The 23,548-nt window shown below is 43.9% G+C and overlaps 3 protein-coding genes across 3 annotated transcripts in view; 2 read left to right on the plus strand and 1 right to left on the minus strand.

Moving 5' to 3' along the window:
- The first annotated feature begins 163 nt into the window (after positions 1–163).
- Positions 164–6,379, plus strand: TADA2B (transcriptional adaptor 2B). Its single transcript, XM_065634178.1, has 2 exons — positions 164–433; positions 1,568–6,379. The coding sequence occupies exons 1-2, from the start codon at positions 164–166 to the stop codon at positions 2,558–2,560; spliced, it is 1,263 nt and encodes a 420-aa protein (XP_065490250.1). The 3' UTR covers positions 2,561–6,379.
- On the minus strand, positions 5,249–14,296 carry GRPEL1 (GrpE like 1, mitochondrial). Its single transcript, XM_065634179.1, has 4 exons — positions 14,173–14,296; positions 13,065–13,233; positions 11,429–11,510; positions 5,249–8,977 (listed from the first exon to the last, which is right to left on the minus strand). Exons 1-4 carry the CDS (start codon positions 14,241–14,243, stop codon positions 8,631–8,633), a joined length of 669 nt encoding a protein of 222 aa, XP_065490251.1. The 5' UTR covers positions 14,244–14,296; the 3' UTR covers positions 5,249–8,630.
- Positions 14,297–16,556: 2,260 nt separating this feature from the next.
- The window catches only part of SORCS2 (sortilin related VPS10 domain containing receptor 2), a 605,494-nt gene continuing 598,502 nt past the window's right edge, over positions 16,557–23,548 (plus strand). Inside the window, exon 1 of the mRNA XM_065633605.1 lies at positions 16,557–16,636. The gene's annotated coding sequence lies outside the window, so the exon portion shown is untranslated. The remainder of the gene's footprint in view (positions 16,637–23,548) is intronic.

The following is a 23,548-nucleotide window of genomic DNA, read 5'->3' on the forward strand; positions in this document are numbered from 1 at the left end:
GGCGCCTTGGCCCCATAGGCCGGGAATGGGAGGGGAGGGCCGAGCCCTCCGCGCCCATTGGTTGTCCGTCGCGGGGCTCCGCCCGCCGGGCGCGCGGCCATTGGCGCTGCCGGTGCCGGGGCGTGCCGGCGCGTGCGCGCGGCCGGCGGGCGGGCGGGGTAAGATGGCGGAACTGGGGAAGAAGTACTGCGTGTACTGCCTGGCCGAGGTGAGCTCCCTGCGCTTCCGCTGCACCGAGTGCGCCGACATCGAGCTCTGCCCCGACTGCTTCTCGGCGGGCGCCGAGATCGGCCCGCACCGCCGATGGCACGGCTACCAGCTCGTCGACGGCGGCCGCTTCACCCTGTGGGGCGCCGAGGCCGAGGGCGGCTGGAGCAGCCGGGAGGAGCAGCTGCTGCTGGACGCCATCGAGCAGTTCGGCTTCGGAAACTGGGTAAGGGCCGCCGCGGGGGCGGCAGCGGGGCCGCGTCCCCCTGGCAGCGCGGGGGCAGCACCGCTCCCAGCCCGCGGCGGGCCGGGGCACCGCGGGGCCGGGGCACCTCGGGGTGCGGGGCCGGGGCACCTCGGGGTGCGGGGCCGGGGCACCGCGGGGCACCTCGGGGCCGGGGCACCGCGGGGCCCGGGCGGGCGCTGGCCGGCCCGCGGGGAGCCAGGCCCGGGCTGCTGTCCCGTCCCGCTCCGCGGAGCCCGGCCCGGCTGCAGGTGCCGCTGTCCCCAGCCGGCTGGCGGCCCCCTGGGGGGAACGGCCCGTCAGGGGAGCGTCCGTGCTTCGCCACCCGTCCCTGCCCTCAGCCGCAGCGGCGCCGCCCTGCAGCCTGCCCGTGCCGCGGGGTTGTGCCCCCTTCTTCTTCACGTTCTGCCTTTTCCTTCAGCACGGCACAGCCGTGGACTTGCCGCTTCCCTTCTGTGTCAGTGTACGGCCAGGCTCGCTTTTAAAAGATAGCAGTAGAAAGCGTCATCATTTGATCCGTTAATTGTTACTTGATTATGTTTTGCTTTGCTAAACGTAAAGACTCTTTCAAAATCTTAAGGCTTATGATCATTGTAGCCTGTTTTAGTTCTTAAGTAACTAGAAAAGCATAAATACCGTATTTCTTACTGTAAATACTACCTTTTTCTATATTGCTTTAAAAGTACCTCAGCGATGTAATATAAGTGAGCAAAATCCACGTGATGTCGTGATCTCAGTGCTGGCTTGGGACTCGGGAAGCTTCCTGGTGATGCTAAGTGGATTTTTTGAGCAAGCGATGGATGCTCAGGAGTCCCCACATGGATCCTGTGTCTCGATGGCGTTCCTGCAGCAGAGGATCTGACACAGCTCGCCTCAGTGATGTTTCCGGTGCTGCGTTCATGGCTTACATGCCCCTGTGCACCTGTCAATACTTATCTGGACCTAAAAATGCAGATCTGGTGGAAACCTGGCTCATTTCAGTATTGCCAGAAAAGTTTAGGTATTGTGAGAGCTGGCTTTTGAGGGGCAGGGAAGAAGACCGTGCTCTTACCTGAGGGAACGTTATGCTGGAGGTGTAACGGGAATCACTTTGACTTACCCTTGTTTTCTGTTTAGGAGGACATGGCTGCTCACGTGGGGGCATCCCGGACGCCTCAGGAGGTGATGGAACACTATGTGAGCATGTACATCCACGGCAACCTGGGCAAAGCCTGCATCCCTGACACCATTCCCAACAGGGTGACGGATCACACGTGTCCCAGTGGCGGCCCGCTTTCTCCCAGCCTGACCACGCCGCTCCCGCCGTTGGACATCTCGGTGGCCGAGCAGCAGCAGCTGGGTTACATGCCACTGCGGGATGACTACGAGATCGAATACGATCAAGACGCGGAGACTCTGATCAGTGGCCTTTCGGTGAACTATGACGACGATGATGTGGAAATAGAGTTAAAAAGGGCTCACGTGGACATGTACGTCAGGAAACTCAAGGAGAGGCAACGGCGGAAGAACATTGCACGGGACTATAACTTGGTACCAGCCTTTCTGGGGAAGGACAAAAAGGACAAGGACAAAGCTCCCAAGCGAAAGATCACAAAAGAAGAGAAGGAGCTGAGGCTGAAACTGAGGCCTCTCTACCAGTTCATGTCTTGTAAGGAGTTTGAAGACTTCTTTGAGAACATGCACAAGGAGAGGATACTTCGAGCAAAGATTCGGGAGCTGCAGCGGTATCGTCGAAATGGAATCACCAAAATGGAAGAGTCGGCAGAATACGAGGCAGCCAGGCATAAACGGGAAAAGAGGAAGGAGAACAAAAACATTGCTAGTTCCAAGAGGGGGAAGGAAGATGGTAAAGAAGGCGAATTTGCTGCCATTGAAAACCTGCCTGGCTTTGAACTCTTATCGGACAGGGAAAAGGTGCTGTGCAGCTCTCTAAATTTGAGTCCTGCACGTTATGTGACTGTAAAAACCATAATCATTAAAGACCATCTCCAAAAAAGACAAGGAATTCCTTCCAAGAGTCGCCTTCCCAGTTACTTAGATAAGGTACTGAAGAAAAGGATTTTAAACTTTCTAACAGAAAGTGGTTGGATATCCAGGGATGCTTCATGAAGCAGCTGATCTGAAAAAAAACACAGCAGAGGCCCATTACAGCCTCAAGGACTCCATTATTTTTTCCTTCCCTCCCCAAAGATACAGAAATTATGTCACTTAAAAACAACAACAAGAAAAAGCAAATACATAAACCCCCACAGTATTCGTGATCCATGGTTCAAATAGACTTTAGCTTTGGATCATGGAAAATACTTAATTGTGAAACTTCTACATTGGATTTCACTGCTTTTGGTACATAATCAGAACAGATTTCTTTCATGTGAACTTACTCAAGTCCAGTAGTTCCAGAGTAGTTACTTTGTACTATTGGACAAATGAATATCAGCATAATCTTTGCTTTTCTTTGAAGGTGGGAGATAGTTTCATTTCTTGGAAACTTTCTTCACCCTTTGTTTTTTGGCATGATACTGGCAGCAAAGTGAAGCTTACAAAAGTCCTGAGCTCAGGAGCACGGTGAGCGGGGATTTTTGTGACCGTTGCTAAGCTTTCAGAACATTCTCCTTAGTAACTACAGCCAAGGCGCTGGGACAGTGGGGCGAGAGCTTCTGCCGAGACTCCAGCAGGGCTGAGCCATGGCAGGGAGTGGAAGGAAAGAAATGTGGTAGGTGAGATGTCTTCAGGTACTTGTGCTGCGGAAAGGGCTCTTGAAGAGCTGCCTTCGCACCCAGCTGATCTGGACATAGCTTTGACTTGAGTTTGTGCGGAAACAGACCCACTGAAGCTTTGACGTTAACTAATTAGTAGCAAAGTTGCAGGAGTATCACAGAAAAACAGGGCAGCTGTGGCGCTGTGTGCCAGAGGAAGGGTCAGCACTACTGTGAAGTGGCTGATTTGGGCCAGAAATGGAGTTTGGGTGAGTAGGCAGCGAGTTGTCTTGCAGCAGTTGGGAGCCTCAGGCAGCAAAATTGCCATTTCTTCTTGCTGGGGGAACCTGTTCCTCCTTTGGTATCTACTGCTGAGCTTATGTGGGCTGCCTCCTTCTGAATTTGATTGGGGGGGACAGGGAAAGGCAGCGAGATTCTCAGATGGGGAGTGATTGCTGAGATTGGTTTTTAAAAACAAAAATGAGAAGTGATACGCGTTAGGTCAAAACGCACAGCTAATGTGCTCCTAAGTACGGAGCTGTGAATCAAGCCATTACAGGGTTCTAATTGCACATTCCTTGAAACATACTGGACTAAACGTGCTGAATTGTGGATGCAGCCCAGGGCAGTGAGCAGCGCGCAGCCCGAGCGGTGACAGGTCCCAGCTCCGAGTGCAGCCCGAGCTGGGTGCTCGTGGCAGGCGGCAGCTGGGGACGTAATGCAGCACTTGACAGGAATGCCTGATCCACAGTCCTGTTTTAGTATGATCTGCCGATTAAGGGAAAGATGTTGAAGGAGGACTAGAAAAGGATTTTTATACTTATTTCATCCTTAAATTCTTGTGCTGGTATTTAACCAAACAAATGAGTGGTGGTTGCCATGCAGAAGACAGCACAGCATTCCTGTGCCTGAGCCTCTCTCCGGGTCGTGTCCAGAGCAGGAAGCTGAGAGTGGAGCCAGCTGGGTAGGTCTGGTGTGCCAAAACAGGGAACCCCGCTGGCTGCGGAACAAGTGCGAGCGCTGGAAATGCCACCTTGGTTTGATGCTTTGGGCTGTAGTCAGTGAGGATACCACGAAATCTTAAACCAGTATTAATTCTGCAACTTGGCAGAGAGAAACTGCTCAGAACTGGGTTCTAGTTAATGTATCCAGCGTTACCAAAAGAGTGTTACCAGTGAGTTTAGAATAAACCGGGTACAATTACAAAGCCAGCATTTCTAAGGAAGAAGAAACCAAAACTCTAGTGCCTTTTTCTTTTGAGCTTGTGATGTTATGTCCCTTCAAAAAAGGTAAGGGCTACGTCCTCTCGGAGGCAATACTTTGGTTTGCTTACCTGTAAGTGGCTTGTTGTGGAATTCCTTGAGACGAAACTGTCTCTCCTTGGCAGCAGTGGAACTAACTGCGATGTGCTGAGTAGCTTTAAGAACCACGTCCACCCCATGTGCATGTACAAACGGCACACGAGTTCATCAGGTATAACCCCTTGGTTGTTTTCTCTGTCCTGCTCCTGTGGGAAAGAAGCTCAGCCTTTCTTTCTAGTATTCTAGTTATGCAATTTGGTTCTTCTCGTACCTTCTTACCTACCTGCCATAACGCACCATTACTGAGAGTGTTCTGGAGCTCAGCTCTGCATGGAGCTGGGAGTTTAAAAGAATTTATTTTTTATTATTTTCTTTCTCAAATATATTTTTTTTTAATATTTCTACCTGGTTTAGCACATCTAAGTCTAACTGAAGCAATAGTCTAAAGCCCATCTGAACAATAACTTAAAAAAAAAATCTAGGCACCAATGAGTCATTTAAATGTCGAAGTGAATTCTGCATTTATACTTCGTAGTTTCTTAATTCCTCAGCCCCTCCAAAATGTTTTTTTGGTGCTAGACGTAACTTATTGAACATCAAAATGAATGTAAAATAAAATATTTTTAATGTATGAAATATGGATATCAATATTTATTTTATACTTTCAAGCACATTCAAGGTGGTAAATGTTTGCTTTAGCAAATACTAGTCCCTTGGAAAGGGCTTCCCTAGAAGCAATGTCTCACTGTCAGCTATGCTTTTGATTTCAAAGGTGACTTGCACTAGAGGATGCTGCTGTTCCGTATTTTCCCATGGAACTGATTTAGTCTAAGCATTCCTTTGTTATGAGCTGCTGTTTGTTTGTTTATTTGTTTGGGTTTTTTGAAGTTGAGATGCAGTTATGTTAATGCAGCAACTTACTAGAGCTACGCTGCTTCTCTTCTGTGGTGAAGGGGCTGAGAAAAAACATGGCAAAGAGCTCTTCAACTTGTATCTTGTGTTGATCTGGAAGTGCTTCCTGTACTGTACCAATAACCTAGCTTTCATGTCGCTAATGAAAGTGTTTTATATGCTTAATGCTCTTGACTTTTCTAATTAAAGACATTACTAATGATAGTATCTGTTTAACAGCATTGATGTAAGCCTATGAAAAAGTGACACCCTATAAGCTGTTCAAAATACTGACCTTCTGCTACAGATAGAGGCAGCAATGTCCGTTTTAATGCTGTATGTTTACTTCAATCAGTCCAGTCCCAGTGATGTTCTACAGTAATATTTGCTCGCTAGGTAACACAGGAGCATTCATCTCCATTCTGCGTGTACCACCCAGTGCAGAAGGGCTTGTTACAGAGTGTTCTGGATACAGACCCTCCTGCTTTACATGCCGTTGCAGTCCCAGCACGCATTAAGAACAGCATTAGTAGGTTTGCACGAGTCTTTGGCCATAAGCTGCCTTTTAAGTCACACAAACTAAGCACTCTGCCGTTATTCTCTTGTGCAGCGGCTGCATCAAATTTCTTTGCAACTGTAACGGACTTCTTTAGCCTTTCTGTTTACTATTTCTTCTTGCAAAATGTTTTCGCATGTGCCCCAGTTGCTCTTAAGCAATGACACGTTGAAATACTGTGAAGGAAGGTCCCTGCTGAGCACATTCAGCTCATCAGCTTCTTCCTTAAAGGGAATGTTGCACTCATTTGATCAGTGTACTGGTATAGCGGTGCCAGACACACAAATGCCTGTGCTGAAATAATGGAAAACCTAACTGATGTTGTGCACATTCAGTATTTTACTAGGTTTTTGCATTGTACAGTGGTAAATAAACTTATATTAAAGTTTCTTTCCATTACTGACTTAATGTAGCTTGTGTAACGAGGAACATGGTTTAAGTCTTTGCAATAACAAATGGAGATGCATTTTAGTTACATGATGATGGTGGAAAAGTGGTTTTTATGAAACAGCTAAACCAGAGGTACTGCTGGAGGCTGCTTTGGCTGCTCTTATGCTTAAATTTCAAAACCGCCTCCCTCTGATTTCTTCAATGTGTCTTACTGTTGTATGGCAGAGTGCACAGGTGGTTTGGCTCTCAGCAGACAAGCTCTCCAAGCTGAAAGCCTCTCTATTCAGAGAGGGCAGGCTGAGGAAAAGGAACCGCTTAAATGAGATATTCAGCTTTAAAGATACTAGTTTCAGTCTTGTGCTGAACCTTTAACAATAACTTGTGTTTAAACAAGTCACGTAGTCCAAAAAAGACAGTTTATGTGAGGTGCTGGGAAGCTCATTAACAAAGTCTTGATCTGCTCAGGAAGATTATGTCCTTTTGTTTAATTGCCCTACAGGAAAAAACTTCTGTACTAGTGAAGGTATTAGATTTATATCCAGATGGGCTGGGGGGATTGGGGAGAATGACACGTGACAGTTCAAAAAAGGTATATAAATTGACCCTGGTCCCTTTATGGCATCAGTTCAGTGTGGATTCCAATAAAAATAACAGAAAAAACAAACCCCAGCTACAGTGTGCTCTAACCCTGATGGGAAGAAGTTACTTTCAAATTCAACTTAAGTATATGTAATCTTCCCCTCCTTTTTTTTTCTCCTGTAGTTTTACACTCAGTGTTTGCATTTTGCTCCCTGTACTTGATTAATTTAAAAAAATTAATGCTGTAGTTATCTTCTCTCACACACTGATGATTGTTCTCCCTCTCCTGCTCAGTTAGGGCATTGATTTTCTTTCTTAAAGAAAGAATGAATCCTTAGACATGATTAACCCCCAAACAGCAGTATGCCCTCCAGTTGTTCCTAGTTAACTGATTCCCCTGTGGAAAAAAAGTCTTGAAGAACAAGTAATCGCTTTCCACCATGAGTAAGTCTAGTGTTCAGCAAGCTGTTGGTAACTCTGCATATGAACAAAATAAAATCAGTAGCTGACCTTAAGGTAAGAAGGTCTGTAATCCAAGACAGAAACAAGGGTGAAAATTCAGAAGTACTTACTGTTTACCAGATCCTAACAACACACATAGATTTGAAGTTTCTGTCCTGTGTGTTAAATGTGTGGCCTTTGAGGATGTGAGAGGACAGATGCTTTGTCAGTTGTGTAATTTGCCAAGTTCCATCTGCTCCTATCCCAGTGACCAGAAGAATGTAGGACAAAGCATTCGGTTAATCATGTATTTTAGCCTGATTCTGCAGGACTGGGGGCAGCAGGTGGAGTTTGACAAGGTAAGAGCTACACAGGGAAAAAGTTCTCTTGCAGCTTAAGATTCAAGCTGTGTAAATGTAAGAAATGGAGATAAAAACTAAGTTCACGGGTTTTTTTGAGCCACTTACATGCAATTATTTATGTAATTTAAAAGACAGTATTTACTAAACTCTCAGCTTCTCACTTCTTTGGGTATTGTGCCTTTCAGCAAGGTTGTAACTGCAGTTTGCATAACAAACTGATTGTAAAGCTTGGAAGTTACAAGACTATCAAAATTGTTTAAACCAATTTATACAATATTAAATTAAAAATCCAGAGATAGGATAAGTTCTATTGGTTCTTCAATGCCATACAAGTATTAGGTGGTTTTCTTGCATCAACATTACTACAGAATACAAAGGGTTAACAATTACAAAATATATCTACTCTCCATTGCCTTTTATTTACAGGTCAGAATTCACAAAGGTTTTAACTTCAGTTGTTGAGACTGTTTCTGAAGAGACAGAGGGCATTTACCATGAGTGTGTAAAAGCTGATGGACACTTGCAGAAAATGGGTTATTTCTATTACTTCACCCACTTCTGCAATGTTAGATTCTAAAAACCAAAAGGACATGTTTGAACCACTGTTTGGATTTTCAATCTACACATAGTGATAAATGGGGGATTGCAAAATTCTTGTGAGCATTTCATTCCTTTCAATTTAGTGCACCTTCAGTAGCAGTAGTTGTAAAAAACGTTATCTAAGCTGGAGCATGAGAGGGCGTAATGGCTCTTGTAGTTCACATTTACGAAGGGAGCTTACAGAACAGTGATGGTGAAGGCCACTACGCAGAATTTCACCAATTGCATCATTTTCACTGGGAGACCTCAACCAGTTCATTTAAACCTCTCAGGGGGCAGAGGAACGAGGAAAGCACAGTGTATGAGAAAAACCATCCAGCTGTTTAATAGTTGTATGGCATTTTCAATTCTCTGATTAAGCAGCTAAGCTTCCTTCACAACACCCACCAGGGCAGGCCGCAGCGTACGCCCGTGCAGCTTATAGCCAATCTTGGATACTAATGCAATAGTGCCCGGCTCCTTCCCTTCCACAGGAGCGTGGAACAATGCCTCGTGTTCATAGGGATCGAACTTGGCTCCGACAGGATTCAGTCTGAGCAGGCCATGTTTTTTGAACACTTTTTGAATCTGTACTTCCGTCATAACGAGACCTTCATATAAGCTCTTCAGGTGAGGATTTTCATCCTTAATTTCTTCTTTTGGAACACTTTCTGTTGCTTTCTCCAAAATGTCTGCGACTTCGAGTAAGTCCTTACAGAAGCTCTGAATCCCTAAAAAGAAATAAAAGAGAAGGGACCAGGATTAGTCTACTGACAGAAAGAAACATTAAAACAAAACAAAACAACCCCAAAACCTACAGCAATAATCTGTACCCTGTTAGATTTTTAACAAGATATGTGATACTGTCAATCTTTGGGGTAAAATGTTCTTCCCCATTTTACTTGATGATAGAGAACTATTACAGATACCTTGAAATACACACCACCCCCTCTAGTTCTATGGAAAAAAATGTATTTCAACTTCATACTTAAAAGAGACAAAGCTATGCTGATGAGCTGACATTAACAGTTAAAATTCTAACCAAAGGTACCAAAACCTTCAGATGATTTAATGTAATTTCCTCATGTGTCTCTCATCCTGGGATTCACCTCAAGTTCAAAGTATTATGTTGCCCTATTCCGACCCTTTCATCTGATGTGCTAAAAATATTTGCAAAAGAAAAAGCATCTAGTCAGACTGATGAGGAGTCCAAGAGACGAGCGGGGATTCTTCCACGAATGACAAGAACTCACACCTCTCCCTCCCACTGCAAGTCACTTTTACGCAAGTTAGAAGCTGTGCCTTGTAAAGACCAAGCAATTCTGAAGCTCACAATAGTCCGTGTCCTGAAGCTGTTTGCTGGTTCACACTAAAAGAATCTGGACTAGTATCACTGAAGGCAAACTGTCTCTAGAAAGAATGAAAAATCAAAATGATTCAGTAGAATAACACATTTCTACACAGAGGTGAGGCACTGACAAACTGCACTGCATTTCGGTAGCCTTGGGTCTTTTTTAGGGGAAGGGGGGTCATGGTGGTTGTTTTTTTTGTTTGTTTTGGTTTTTAGCCACAGACAGCCTTTTTAATTCTATCTCACATTTTAGATTTTTTTTTTTTTTTTTCTTACCAAGGAGGAATATGAACATTAGCAGGGGCCAAGGCTTTGGTTTGAACAAAAAGAGCTATGAAAGCACCTTGCAGGATCTACAGGGATCAGCTAGTTGTCAGGAAAGGGTCACTGTAACAACTGCACAACTCCAAGGAGACTCAAGCTCTTTATAGCACAACAACTAACCATGTCTAAGTAGTTCCAAAAATAGGAACAAATGAATTCAAGTTTTAAATTCAAACTAAAACTGCGGATAGGGATGAAGTGTCCCAAATATAGATTAACCAGTTGTCTCATGATCTGGATCAAACCAAATAACCAAACTCTTCAGAAGGTGGTTTATTTTGGCATGTGGAGGTATATATAAATTTTTTTTTTCTTTTTTTGCCTATGTTACCTCTGCAGGTACCTGACTGCATCTCTCTGAATTTATGCAAGTATCAGAAATTAGTTTCTCTTCCTTCAACAGAAAAAGTAGTCATATACAAATGATAAAACTTACAATCATGCAGATTATCTGTAATTTACTTTTCACGAGAAATTTTATTTGCATATTTATTTCTGTTGTAGCATCTCTGAGCTCAGACATGACTCAAAGTCCTCCTGCACTAAGTAGCATATTAGTGAAACAATGCTTATTGCAAATCAACTTCAGGATGAAGCATTCAAACATCCATAAAAATGATACAAGAATACTATATAATGGAGGAATGCTTTTTCTGACAGTACACAATAACCGAAGACCCTGTATTAAAAATCTTAAATTCTGTATTCAGAATTAAACTATACGGCTATGTATAGTGTGTGGCAAAAAAGGGCAACTCATGTTTCAAGCCAGAGTGACAAACCCTAAGATGATGGAGCACTCTTCTGCTGCAGTATTTGCATACCATTTCTGTTTGACAGATTTGTGTTTTAACTCTAAATCAGATGTCAGCAGCCTGGCTCTTGAAGAAAGATGTGTTTCTAGCACGCCTCATAGCCAGTGACTGTGCCTTCCTACCACTGAAACCACTCACCTAAACATATTACTCCTACTTAAAAGCTATGGCCTTCAACAGACCAGAAAAGTTATTCAAATATAAAAGGCTAAAAAAGTAAAAAAAAATCCCCAAAAAACCAACCCCATAATAAACAACAAGAACAAAAAAAACCCAAACCAGAAGGAAAGCTAGTATTCCATACTCTTGGTTCAGTTTTTTGCAGTCAGTTTTGAGACCAAAGTGGGTGAAAAAGGCAAACTTCAGGCTGCAGACCTTATTGAAAAATCTACTAGTGCAGTACATATTGTAGGAAATCAGATACCAAAGTTAAAGAAAATTTCAAGTTGTTGACTTTAGCAGTTTAAGTCTTGCCCTTTTCTAGCGAGATGATTACAATTCTGATGCAAAGTGAGGAACCGTTCAAACCTCTCTGCCTCAAATATGTTTTTTAACCAAGTAAACCAAGTCAGAATCACTGGAAAGTACAACTTGTCAAAACTGCGGGCCAGGCAGCTCTATTTTCCAGGCTTTGCATTTCACGCTGGTATTCCTGGGTCTTACGAGTACACACAAAAAGAGCCTCCACTGACCGTATAACTTTGCCTCTTCTACCAGTTTCTGGCTTCTTTGCCTCACGTTTTCTGCATCTGCCAAGGCACGCTTGTACTTCTCCTAAAGAAGAAAAACCAGCAACAGATTTCATTCCTGGTGGTTGGGTAGTTGACAATAATTCAAATCAGTACATTCAGTATAAAACAGCATTTTAAACAGTTACATAATGTAAACCCACCATCTAAAGAGTAAGCTGAAGACAACATGCCAATTATCACAGCATCCTTCCTACCAAGGCAGATATTTGCTCCACTTCAGTGCAGACAGAAGTGAGGAAAAGGAAACAAGATGAATTTCCAGACACTCGCTATTTGTTAACAGATTAGCTGGAAGAAATTTTTAACTCTACGGATATATCAAGTGTTATTAATCAAAGATTTCTGCTTTTTTCTGGTGTGTGTTCACAGAAGGCCTTCATCAGTCAAAAGGTATTTTGAGACTATGGCAAATGAGATTTAACCCAGCCATGACTTTCAAACCGTCCCTTCCCTCTCCATAAGTACCACGGAGTGTCCTCCAGTTTTTTCAGACCTCACTAACTATGAAGTCTAACTCCTCTATTGACCAGGTTAAGTTTTGGACTGTTCCTAGCAAGACAGCCGTCTAGCAGAAGATGTAGAAAGAACGAAATTCAATAAACTTAGGTACTTCAGGTTGAGCCCTTGACCACCCAGCCCCGAACTCTACGTTCGGCTTCCACTCTCAGTATGTTTGATCTTCACATTCTAGCGAAGAATCTCAAAACAGAATAAAAATAGTTAATAAGTTGACTGAAAAGCCACATTCGGTAGCCAACAGCAAATGCTGTCAACAGAGATGTTAAATGACATCTCAGTTTTGTCCTTCAGGGCTTTGGGAAGGGCAACAGAAACAAAACGCAATCCACTTATAAGACATAGGTGCTGCTTCTACAGAAGCTTCGGGGCTACCTCTCAAAGTCTCAAATGCTCTAGAAAGACATTTTATAAAAAACATTCATCCAGCAGCAACACCTTTGCTTAATCCTCGCCTCCCACCTCTCAGGGCATTCTTCACCCTCTGCTGAAGTCACACAAGGGAGAGAATGCAAGATACGTCAGGCCAGAGGGAACGTGATGCTTCAGCCTCGTGTTGGAAGGGCTCTCCAACACAGAAGGTTTGAAACTCCCACTTCCTCAGCACGCAATAAGTACAATATTATATAAAAGCTAACCATCATTAACCTCGACCTTTGGAAAAGTCAGCAGCTCTTTTGAGAAAGCCTACTCTTAGCACACACAAACACACACATCAAAGACACACTCAAACCCTTCAATGGGAAAAATTTCTCCACTGAGCAACACCTAAGTGAACTGAAGTGAACAAAACCAAAAAACAGGCTGGAAGAGATCCAATTCTATGCAGAAATTGGAATTAAAACTATCAAAAAAATCTTAATTTTGGACCGGGGTACATCTCAGGTCTTGTAGTACATCTACTCTTAAATTTAAAGAAATTACCAAATTACAGGTTTTTATTCAGCAACTAAACAGGAGTGACAAAAACCCATCCAGATTGTGTGTTATGAACCCATAATGAATGCTGTTAGGAATGCAGTTTGTAAGGTATTTAACCTGATGACTAAAAGATACTTACAGTAACTTCTTTTAGTTGTTCTTCCAGTTTAGTCTTTTCTTCATGTAACATTTTTTCAGCAGAGCTGGGTTCAACCTTCTGCTCATTTTGGCACTGACTCTGGTCCTCTTCCAAGTTCTGGCCAGTATTCTTCTGTTGTGTTGCTACACAAAGCAGTCGTGGAGAAGTCCTACGGCAAAAACATGTGGACAATATTAATCAGTCGCTTACTTTGTAAGCTGCATTTTCTGGATATACTGGACACTTTGACATATCAATGTCTATAAAATTCTCACATTCAAGCTCAGATTAATACAACAATTCTAGGTCTGTGAAACTGCAGAACGTTTCATCAGAAGTAACCGAACTTGGCTTATTTAAACTGTTGCAAAAAATAACTCTGCTGCAAGATAACAACCACCGGGCAGCAGCTCCTAAGTGCCTGTTATATTCATTTTACAAAGTCACAGCAACTTTAAGGAGAATATGAGCTTGTTTTCAGTGCAGAAGTCTATGAGGAAGCAAACCTAGTTTACATGATGCAATCACCTGCAACAGTCCCCCAGCAGGCACGCTATCGGCAACAGCGGTTTGCCGCCGGTTGCCAAAGAGCAATGGAAAGGCGCCTTCTGTGTCCCTGCTCTATCGTAATGTCACGACAAGAACTGACCAGTCTCCACGAAGACGCCTATTGATCCTTTCCTGACGTTCCTCAGGCTGAACTAGCGGAGCTGCCTGAGCAAACCTGTTCAGGGCCGAGGCGGGCGGGCCAGTGCCACACGGCCTAAAGGCCTCGGATCGCTGCCCGCCACCTCCAGCCCTCAGGCCCGGCGGCGTTCGGGCTCCAGCTCAGGCCGCTGCCCCGGGAGAGGCGAAGGGGCAACCCGGCGCATGGCGGCAGGGGGTGGGAGGCCGGCAGCAGCCCGTCCCGGCTGTGACAAGGGGCTCCCCGGCGCGGAGCCGGAGGGCCGGGGCTCGCGGGGTGAGGCACCGCGGCGGGGCTGGGCCTCGCTCTGCTCCCGGCCCGGCCGGGCCATGGCGAGCCGGTGAGTGTGGAGGCGGTGAGTGCGGACCCGGCCGCGGACCCGTCCCGCCGCGCCCGATCCAGCCCGGGCGGCGCGACCCTCACCTCAGGGAGAAGCTCAGCAGCGGGTACCGCGGGCGCAGCGCAGCCCGCACGCACTGGGCCACCGCCGCCATAGCGCCTCCCTGCCCAGCGACCGCCTCAGCCCGCCCCGCCGGGCCTCCGCGGGACCGCCGCCAATCAGCTAGCGGGTCTGCTAAGAGTGACGCGGCCGAGGACCAATCCGCAAGGCGGGCGCACGCCTCAGGCCAAACAGGTGAGGCGGGAGGCGGAGCCCGCAGCTCTTCCGGGGCGCTCGTGTGATGAGCGCCCTGCTTCGCTCCCCTCGCCCCCCTCATGGCGGAAGGTGACGCGCGGGTGGGCGTGGCCGCGGGCGGGGCGGGGCGGGGCTCGCGCTGCGGCTCGTGAGTCGCGTGAGGGCGGGACGGGACGGGACGGGGTGGGGGTGTCGCTGCCCTGAGCGGGGTCCCGCCGGGGCCCGCCGGGTCCTCCCGCCCCTCCCGCCCCTCCCGCCGCTCCGCGGGGTGGTGGAGCATCATGTGGAGACCGAGAGCCTGCCGGAGTTCGCAGGGCACGGGCTGAGGCCGAGCGGCGGGATTTTCCTGTCACAACTGACCAGCGCAAGCAGGGAGCAGTTTGGTGGCTGCAGGTGGACCCGTCTCTAATGGTTCACATCTTTCCTGTGCAAATTGTGACTGGAAAAGTTTGGAGATCGCAGCTCATTTCAACTGCCGAATAACCCTGTTATCAGTAATACCTCGTAGCATCCGTCAGTAGTTTGTCTGCAGACTTCCACATAGAGGTTTTCATCGTGTGTGTCCGTATACACTATAGCTGCTGTACACGCTCCTGCTGGATAACCGTGATCTGAAATCTTGAGCTTTCTTTAAAAGGGATAACGTTGCTCATCCACTGCTTCCACGCGTGGCCACCCGCTTGTGCAGCCTGTTCGTGCAGGTGTCCTGTGTACCCGCAGCTCTGGGAGCCCCGCTCGGTGACACCTGGGTGACTTCTTACCTTCTAACAGCAGTGGTGTCGATTAGTTTGTCATTATCCTGTTAAAAGTGGAAAAAAATCAAGGTCACGAGTTCATTGTACAGTCCCAAAGCGAGTTCTAGATTATCCACAAATGCCTGAACACCAGCTGTTAACCTGATTTTTGCATGCGTTTGTGCACTTTGCAAACAAAATCTGAAGGATGCAGGAGATGCAGATTCCATAATGCAAATTCAGTAAATGTTATATTCAAGGGTACAACTAAAGTATTACTAAAAAAAGAAGCTGCAGAAGATGTTTCTGGCTTGCCACATGGGGATCTTGTGGAAGTTAGGACTGTGCTAAGTCCAATCATACTTCAGCAGAGTGCACCAAATTTTCAGCATGGCCTTTATTTGGCAGGTTTGCTTGTCTGGGTGTGTTACTTCACAGCCTCTGCAGAAATCAGGATAAATGGTATAACGAGGCCAGTGGCCTCATACCATGACAACTGCTAGATGCCAAGCAGTCTCGCTGTCTCTTACTGTTGCATGGATGTGGATTTCTCCTCCTGCGAGAAGGTTTGGAAGCGCTGCAAGCATACCAGTAAATGCTCTTGAGTGACAACAGGCAATCTAAAATAAGAACCAAATGGTTTTGCAGTCCATGGTTTTTATATTTTGATGATCGCTGCTTTGTGATATGACACTGGTACAGTCCAACTGCTTGCCTTTACAGAACACAGCAAAGAAAAACGGGGTTTGCCATGTGCTGTCCGTACACGGAGTGGCTGTAGTGCTGTCAGTATGTGCTTTCTGGAACGTAGATAAGCCACAAATTCCAAACTTCATCCTCAGAAATGCTGAAATAAGAAGCTGAAATCTGTTAAAGATGCTGATAATGCTGAGGAAGGATCAGAGAGACCAAGGTAAAAAATAGGAATAGCCACAAAGGATGATACCCATGAAAGCCATGAAGAAATGAGACAGAGAAGATAAGTGGATCTTTAGGTCCGATGTTTTTAAATGTTTCCTAGGAAGATTATTGGTTCCTTACAAAACCCAGACAAGCAGTCGGCTCGACTCGTCTGTTGTTTTTCCCTGACACCCTTGGCATGTAGCTTCCTATTTCAGCCTTTCTTCATTCTCTGCTGCCTACCGTTTGTGGAAGTTGTGCTTGGTTAATGATTGATCACGAAATCACAGATTTGATAACAAAAAGTCGAGAAAGGCCCATTGCCAGCATGTCTCGTTAATAACCGAGTAAAATATATTGGACTTGAGATTTCTGAAACAAGTTCCCTCTTGTATTAGGACCCGTTTACCCCAAATGATGGTTCATAGGCTTTTTGTGAGTACGTTTGCAAACTACTCCGCAGGGAAAATGAATTTTGTTGTGATTTTCTCGAACAGCAGTGAAGAAAAACCACAGCTAGTACAGATACTGATGGCTCAAGACTAAACAGCATATGCAGCACAAAAGAAGAGGATGCAAGTTTATGTGGAGCCTGTTCAGATAATGACTGGTGTTGGCTGTAAGTACTGTCTCACTTCGACAAAAAAGAGGTTTTCGTGCTTTGTTCTGGCTTACTATATCGCAGTCTGCTCTGTTTTAATTGTAGTGCCACCTAGTGGGTTGGGGTTTTTTTTTGAACTAATGAGTTTTCAGCATCGGTGGCTTGACCTGGTTGGCAGTCACAGATGTTCAGTAACAAGCACAGTTTTTTTGTTCTTGAGCAGTTCTCTCCATATCAAACGGTCTTTTGCTCTTCACATAAATACCAGGTTTGAATGTGATTTGATGATAAGTAGTGCTTATCCTGAATTCTGAAACATTAACCAGCTGCTGCTTTTCAACTTGATGTGGCTAAAAGTGACTCTGACCTCTAATTTCGGTAGACTAGTGATAGTATCACTGGTCTGGATATAATTCCGGGTTCCTCTAGTGATGCACTTTGTGGTCTTGTGCAGTTATTCAACTTCATTTCCACATTTCTACAACTACAAATTAAGGGCATTAGTCTTTCAGTACCTTACAAGAAAGTAGTTTAGAGAGCACAAGGGAATTTCTGCGATATTTTGAAAATTCAGAATGTCAACTGAAAGATAAGTATTTTTTATTATTATTAACATTGCACTTGAAGTAACGAGACTTGTAATCCTTCGAGATGAAAAATGCCATAAATGCAAGATTTGTGCTTCAAAAGTTTCATTTTTATCTCTAAAAAAAAAAAAGTCTAGTTCTGTCTCCTAACGCTAAGATGTAGACTATTGATATTCAGCCAGCAAACAGAATGCCATTACGTTTGTGCTTCAAATATGAACTATATTATTAATGTTTTGAAGGTAAAAGCAAAAGGATGTTGCACCTCTCCGATCAGATATGTTGTATGTCATCCTAATCAGAACCAAATATTGAGCTATGATGGGAGTAAGTGGAAAAAAAATACACAAAAAAATCTTTGTAAATATTCTAGCAGTGACCTTTCAGGCCAGTTGCCAGGAAATACCTAAATGAAATTTAAACATGTTAATTTAGCTGTAAGACTATTACTGAACTATATAGCAGTGAGGGCAAACTTGTTATTCGTACCTGTGCCCTTTAGAAAAGATCACAGATAAGGCCACTTAACCATGGAATTCCCTAGTCCATTGTGGGAAGATGTCTAGTGTAAAACTAAGGGACTGACCCTTGTGTATAAAATACTAAAAAAGGAATATTGACACTGAGGATCAGCTACACCTGAGACAGAGGACAATAAAGACTAAATCATTACTTGAATCCAGAAACTTTAAATCCTGAAATGCAGGTTGGGGTGGTGGGGCAGAGATAACCTTACTTTCTTTTAATTAGAGCAGTACTAAAATGGTTAATCTGTACATTTAGAATTTATAATTTTTAATGCAAACATTTAAATAAATCTTTCCCAAGAGAAAATGTGTCATACCTACTTTCTGCCTAGTTTCTCCTTAGGCAAAAAAAGCAGAATCATACATCTTGCTCTGATTATAAAGAGTACTCTTTGAGTTCCCATAGCTTTTTGCTAACTAGTTTAAAAGGTACATTTTGGAAGTATCTTATTGCCTGCAGAATGTTGTCCCTGTGTTGGAAATGTAATAGCTATAGCCACAGGGCTCTGAAGAGAGCTAATTAGAGCAATTTAGAACAACGAAAGTTCCCTTCCTGGGAGGACACTGGAAAGATCCTTCCCCGAAGCAGCATGCCACAATTTCAGAGACAATTTATTGTAATATTCCTGCATAAGTCATCTGGTATCCCAAGGATTTACAAATCTGGCTCTCTATTGCAGTTTGTTCTCTTAGGCCTCACATTATCGGCACCACTCAAGTATCTCTTGTAACATTCCTGGAGATATAAAAATGGAAAAACTGTCAATCAAGCGTTGTCTGTCATACTTTGGTGGACTGGTTTAACCCCAGCCAGCAGCTGAGCACCACACAGCCACTCGCTCCTCTCCCCCCCACAGCGGGATGGGAGGGAGAATGCAAAAAAAAAAAGTAAAACTCCTGGGTTGAGATAAAGGCAGTTTAATAGGACAGCAAAGGAAGAGAAAGCAATAAAAATAGTAATGATAAAAGAATATACAAAACTAGTGAGGCACAACGAAATTGCTCAACACCCGGTGATCGATGCTCAGCTGGTTTCCCTGGTCAGCTTCCCACAAAATATACACTGAGCATGACGTGTGGAATATCCCTTTGGCCAGCTGGGGTCAGCTGTCCTGGCCGTGTCCCCTCCCAGCTCCTTATGCGCTTGGCACAGGGTGAGAAGCTGGAAAGTCCTTGACTGCTTAACAACAACAAAAAATCAGTGTTTTATCAACATTATTCTAAATCCAAAACACAGCACCATACCAGCTACTAGGAAGGAAATGAACTCCATTACAGTGAAAACCAGGACTTCTACTTACCAGTCAGAATCAAGCTGTTCAAATGCACTAAACAATCTTCTGTCATGCTGATGTGGCTTTCCACCTTGAGACAAATTCATTGAGGTTTGGGAGAAGAGTTTTGAAATCAATTGCGATTCTTTTAGTGTGGTGTCATGGATATTCTTAATATTTCTCTTAAAAATAAATTGTTGACTTTCAACTTGCCAGAACAAGTTGATAGAAGAGGAGGTGAGCTCTCTTCTGTCACATTTAGATTTGCCAGGAAGAAAGCAGTTGTTGGCATCCGTTTCTGTACAAAGCTAACAATAGAAGTGCTGCTGTTGGAATGGTATTTTGACATTCCAATCTGCTTTTTTTTCTTTCTTAATTTTATTTTAAGATTTGATTAATTAGTTGCTGTGAGTCTGTTTCCACTGCCCTTGTGTCCAAGTGATTTGTTTTAGTAAAAGGGAATGTTCTATGTGAAGGACCGCCCAGGCAAGTTTGAGGCAAATAGCCCGCTAGTAGTGCTGTAAAAGCTGGAGGTCTGGCTATTTATTGCTAAACTGACTTGTGCAAATGTTTCTCCCTTGCTTTTTACATATTTTTTCTGATGACTGACAGGATGTTGAACCGCGTGGTTGGTTGGGCTGGTGCAAAGAGCTCTGTTTCAGCATGATATTTTGGTGCCCTGGTTCACAGTCCAGTCTCAGGCAGGCTGTTCTTCATGCACCCAGCTGGCTGACGTTGTGCGGGGGTATTGAAAAGCTATGGATACAAGAAGCATAAAGCAAAATTTAAAAGGATCGTCTTCTGCTTTTATTCAACTCCTGTAGAAAGCCAGAGCTTTTAGTTCTGTTCCTGTGTGTAATTAATGAGTGGGTGGACGCTCCTGTGGGACCATTGCTGTACTTCATTCAATTCTACTCCGGCTAGGTGGGTCTGGCCAGAATGGAGACAAAGAGTTCAGCTAAAAATAGCTGAAGTGGGAGGGAATAAAAAGCTTCCAAAAATCTGATTGCCACTTAAATAAGATCTACCTAACAACTTTTTGGTTCTTTATGTAGAGGTCACAATCTCTGAACCTGGACTTAAACCTGTCGCTAAAATGAGCGCTTCACACTGTTCCATTTCCACAAGCATCTGTAAAGGCACAACTTCAACCCTGTTGTAGGAGCTCATAATATCATTAAATTTAGACTGGCAAAATTGTTTGTCAGATTTTCCTCAAAATCAGTTGGATTCTGTTGCTGATATCCATGGTGTAACTCCAGGTTTTGGAGTTTATTTGAATGTAAAGCCTGTGCCAGGCAGAACTGAATGAAAGCCCTTGTTTTGCATCCACAGCACTTGCAGCTTGTTCAGAAAGCAAGAGCGTGTCTGCCTTTATGTTTTCTAATAGTTGTCACTCGAAGTACTTTCACTGCTGTTTTAAAGGTCACCGTAGATTTATGAATCACCTCAGGTTAATGTGTTATTAATCAATCAGAAACCAGTTGAAAATTATTGGTTCAGCACTGTCAATGCTCTTGTACTAGATGTTTATGGAATAAAACTCCAGGAAGGGAATCTGTGCTTCCATACAAAGTGTTAAATAGGATTTCTGCTGCTGTAGCTGAAACCACTTCGTCTTTCCCTCTGACTTCATTACCAGCTCCTGGTCTCTGTACTGTTCCCTGGTCTGACTGGACAAGCTGCTTCTCTTCACCTTTACAGCCTGTGTTGGTCCTTTGATTTTGCCAAGGCTTATGCTGTCCTTTCTCATTTTTCCACTTTTACCTTCTGCTCTGCACTTTTCATCACCATGTCTGCTATGTTTGGGGTAGAAAAGCCTCCATCTCTGCTTACTCACTCAACATCAGGTTTTGCTAAAGCTATCCTTGCCCAAGATTTCATAATGATTTGTGATCAAGAACACTTTCACCTTTTTGATATTAAAGACTACACCAACAGCACTGTGTTCATTTCTAGATGTGTGATCGACATCCCCTGCTCCTGTTCATAATACAAGTGTTGGTTGATGATTATGCTTGTGCTATGGTAAAACATCAAGGTGGAGAATCCCTGCCCCCCGTGGCTTCTCTTTTAATTCATCTTTATTACTGAACAAAGCAGACTCTTCAATTTCAGAGAGCTTATAGTTTTTTATGACTAATGCTGTCTTTACTTTATTAGACCACCTTTTTCTGCTTGCTTAATTTGTATTGTAAGTCTGTTTTCAAAATGGTATTTCTGTTATGTCTCTTTAAATAGGTGGTTTTTACTTTCGTATTACTCCCCAAGTGCCATGGCTGGCAGAGTCTTAATGAATAAAATTACTGTTGTGTTACAGCTATAAAAATCCACTCCCTCCTTGGAATGGGGTGTGCAAGTTTGAAGAAGCAGAGGAAAATGAGAAGTATCGTTATCTTGGAGTTATTTTAAGTAAAATAGGATAAATACAGAAGAAAAATCTTTGTTAAATTATTTTGCAGTTATGAATTTTTAATATGTCTATCCTTCTAATTCTATATTATGCACGTAAACTAAAGGGTCTGTCTGTGCTATTATTACAATCATGTTTGTGGACAGATTCGCTCTGGCTAACGTTGTAGATGTCGAATGCTGACGGTCATCTGGAAGAACCAAAGAATTCTGGATGTGCTTGAAAACATGCTTGAGTGTCACAGTATGTCATCAGGCTAATCAGCTCTGAACTGGCTGTGCTTCTGGAAAGCAACTAGTATCTGAGGCAGCTGGTCTCTCATACAGCTCTGCAGACACATTAGCAACCGTCTACATGTTGATTTCACAGCTTTTCTGTTATTTGGAACAGAAGGAGCAGCTTTGGACTGCTGGCTTCTGTTTTTCAATACCTTAGTACAACACTAAGTGCATAAAAGATTTACAAACTAGAAATAACTCTGAGAGCTGTAAAGTAGATGCTGTACTCTTCTGCCAGAAGACAGCATGACAGAGGATCTGTTCTCATGGTTCTCCATGTTGCAAATAACTGCGTTTCAGAGCCAGCATTTTAGTAAACTTCAGCTAAACTATGTAGATGATGTAAGCAGTTGGCCAGCGCAGCTACAAGCAGGGTCAAGCAAGAGCATAACACAGGAAATATTTGTGCATTAATGGCAGTTTCATTGGTACAGCTCATGGTTTGTAAGGAATAAATTCCCAGTTGGGGGCAATCCTGAGGTGGCAAGCAAATTACCCAGCTTTTTGCCTTTCAGCTATTACCTGCTTTTGTAAGGGCTCTACAGATCACTAGGTAAGTGCAAAATGCTGATAAAGTAGGTAATGACTTAAGGCAGTCTCAGCTTTTCAGGCAGAGTCACTGAATGGGCAACATAGGATACATTTGTCTTCCCGTTTGCTCAATGTGAAGGGTTGACCCTGGTCAGCAACAAAGCACCACCAGCTACTTGCTTATGTCCCACCCCCAGCAGTAATGGGGCAGAAGCAAGAAGAACTCTTGGGCTGAGATAAAGACTGTTTAATAACTGAAGGAAAACATGAAAAAACCCCACCAAGTGATGCAAAGGCAATCACCACCCCTCACCAACAGACCGATGCCCATCCAGCCTCTGAGGAATGACTGCTTGGGAAAGACTCCTTCCCTGGTTCTATTGCTGAGCATGACACATGGCATGTGGATCCTTTGGATCCTTTGGTCAGTTTGGGTCAGCTGTCCCAGCCATGTCCTCTCCCAACCTCCTGTTCGCCCCTAGCCTGTTTGCTGGGGCAGGGAGGGCAGAGTGAAAACCAGAGAGAGCTTTGGTGCTCTGCAAGAACTGTTCAGCAATAGCTAAAACACCAGTGTGTTAACAACACGGTTTTAGTCATAAATTGAAAACACAGCATCATACAGGTTGCTGTAAATAAAATTAACTCCATCCCAGCCAGACCCAGTACACACAATAATAGATGGGTCTGAGCCTATGGTGGGATAAACACTGAGCTATCTATAGATACAACTTGACTGCGTTTGCATCTTCTCATTTTCTGTAGTTAGTGTTAAGGACATATATCCAGTTGACATAGAGAAATACCTGTATCTCAAACTCCAAATAAATTTTATGGAAGCTATAAGCAAAAATTTCGAAATGGAATGGCTGAAATTATGCATCTGATCTCTGTTCATGCACATAAATATTTTGGTCTTCAGACATGTACTTCCCTTGCAGTTGCAGAAAATTTGTAGTAGTCTGATCAGTCTAAGACTGCATTTTATAGAGGCTGTATATGAATCATTTTTTGCTTGCATTTCATGATATATTTTCACTGTATATTTAGGTGAAGTTCTAGTTTAGATAAATCTGCAACCTAGATAAATATAAGCCTCTGGTTTAGAGAAACTTATTCTTGTAGAACCATCTCTGTTTTCTTCAAGAAAAGTCTGCACTCTGGTGAAATCTCACTCTGTTTAGGGACTTTCTAGAATTTCTCCATTTGTCCAGTAAGTGCTCTTACTTTAACTGTTTTGATGTGAAATTTGTTACATTTCTTTCTGGAAGAGAAGATCATTTGGAGCAGAGAACCTGAAATGACCTGTGATGTGGGAGGGAG

The sequence above is a fragment of the Caloenas nicobarica genome, chromosome 4 (assembly GCF_036013445.1).
Source record: "Caloenas nicobarica isolate bCalNic1 chromosome 4, bCalNic1.hap1, whole genome shotgun sequence".
NCBI classification, from domain to species: domain Eukaryota; kingdom Metazoa; phylum Chordata; class Aves; order Columbiformes; family Columbidae; genus Caloenas; species Caloenas nicobarica.

What these genes read in the sequence shown, in the direction of transcription:
- TADA2B (XM_065634178.1), top strand. Translation starts at nt 164, where the DNA reads ATGGCGGAACTGGGGAAGAAGTACTGCGTGTACTGCCTGGCCGAGGTG. An exon ending in AGTTCGGCTTCGGAAACTGG is followed by an intron (nt 434 to 1,567) that starts GTAAGGGCCGCC and finishes TTTTCTGTTTAG; the next exon opens with GAGGACATGGCTGCTCACGT.
- GRPEL1 (XM_065634179.1), bottom strand. Translation starts at nt 14,243, where the DNA reads ATGGCGGCGGTGGCCCAGTGCGTGCGGGCTGCGCTGCGCCCGCGGTAC. An exon ending in AACAACTAAAAGAAGTTACT is followed by an intron (nt 11,511 to 13,064) that starts GTAAGTATCTTT and finishes TTTCTTCTTTAG; the next exon opens with GAGAAGTACAAGCGTGCCTT. An exon ending in AGAAGAGGCAAAGTTATACG is followed by an intron (nt 8,978 to 11,428) that starts GTCAGTGGAGGC and finishes ATTTCTTTTTAG; the next exon opens with GGATTCAGAGCTTCTGTAAG.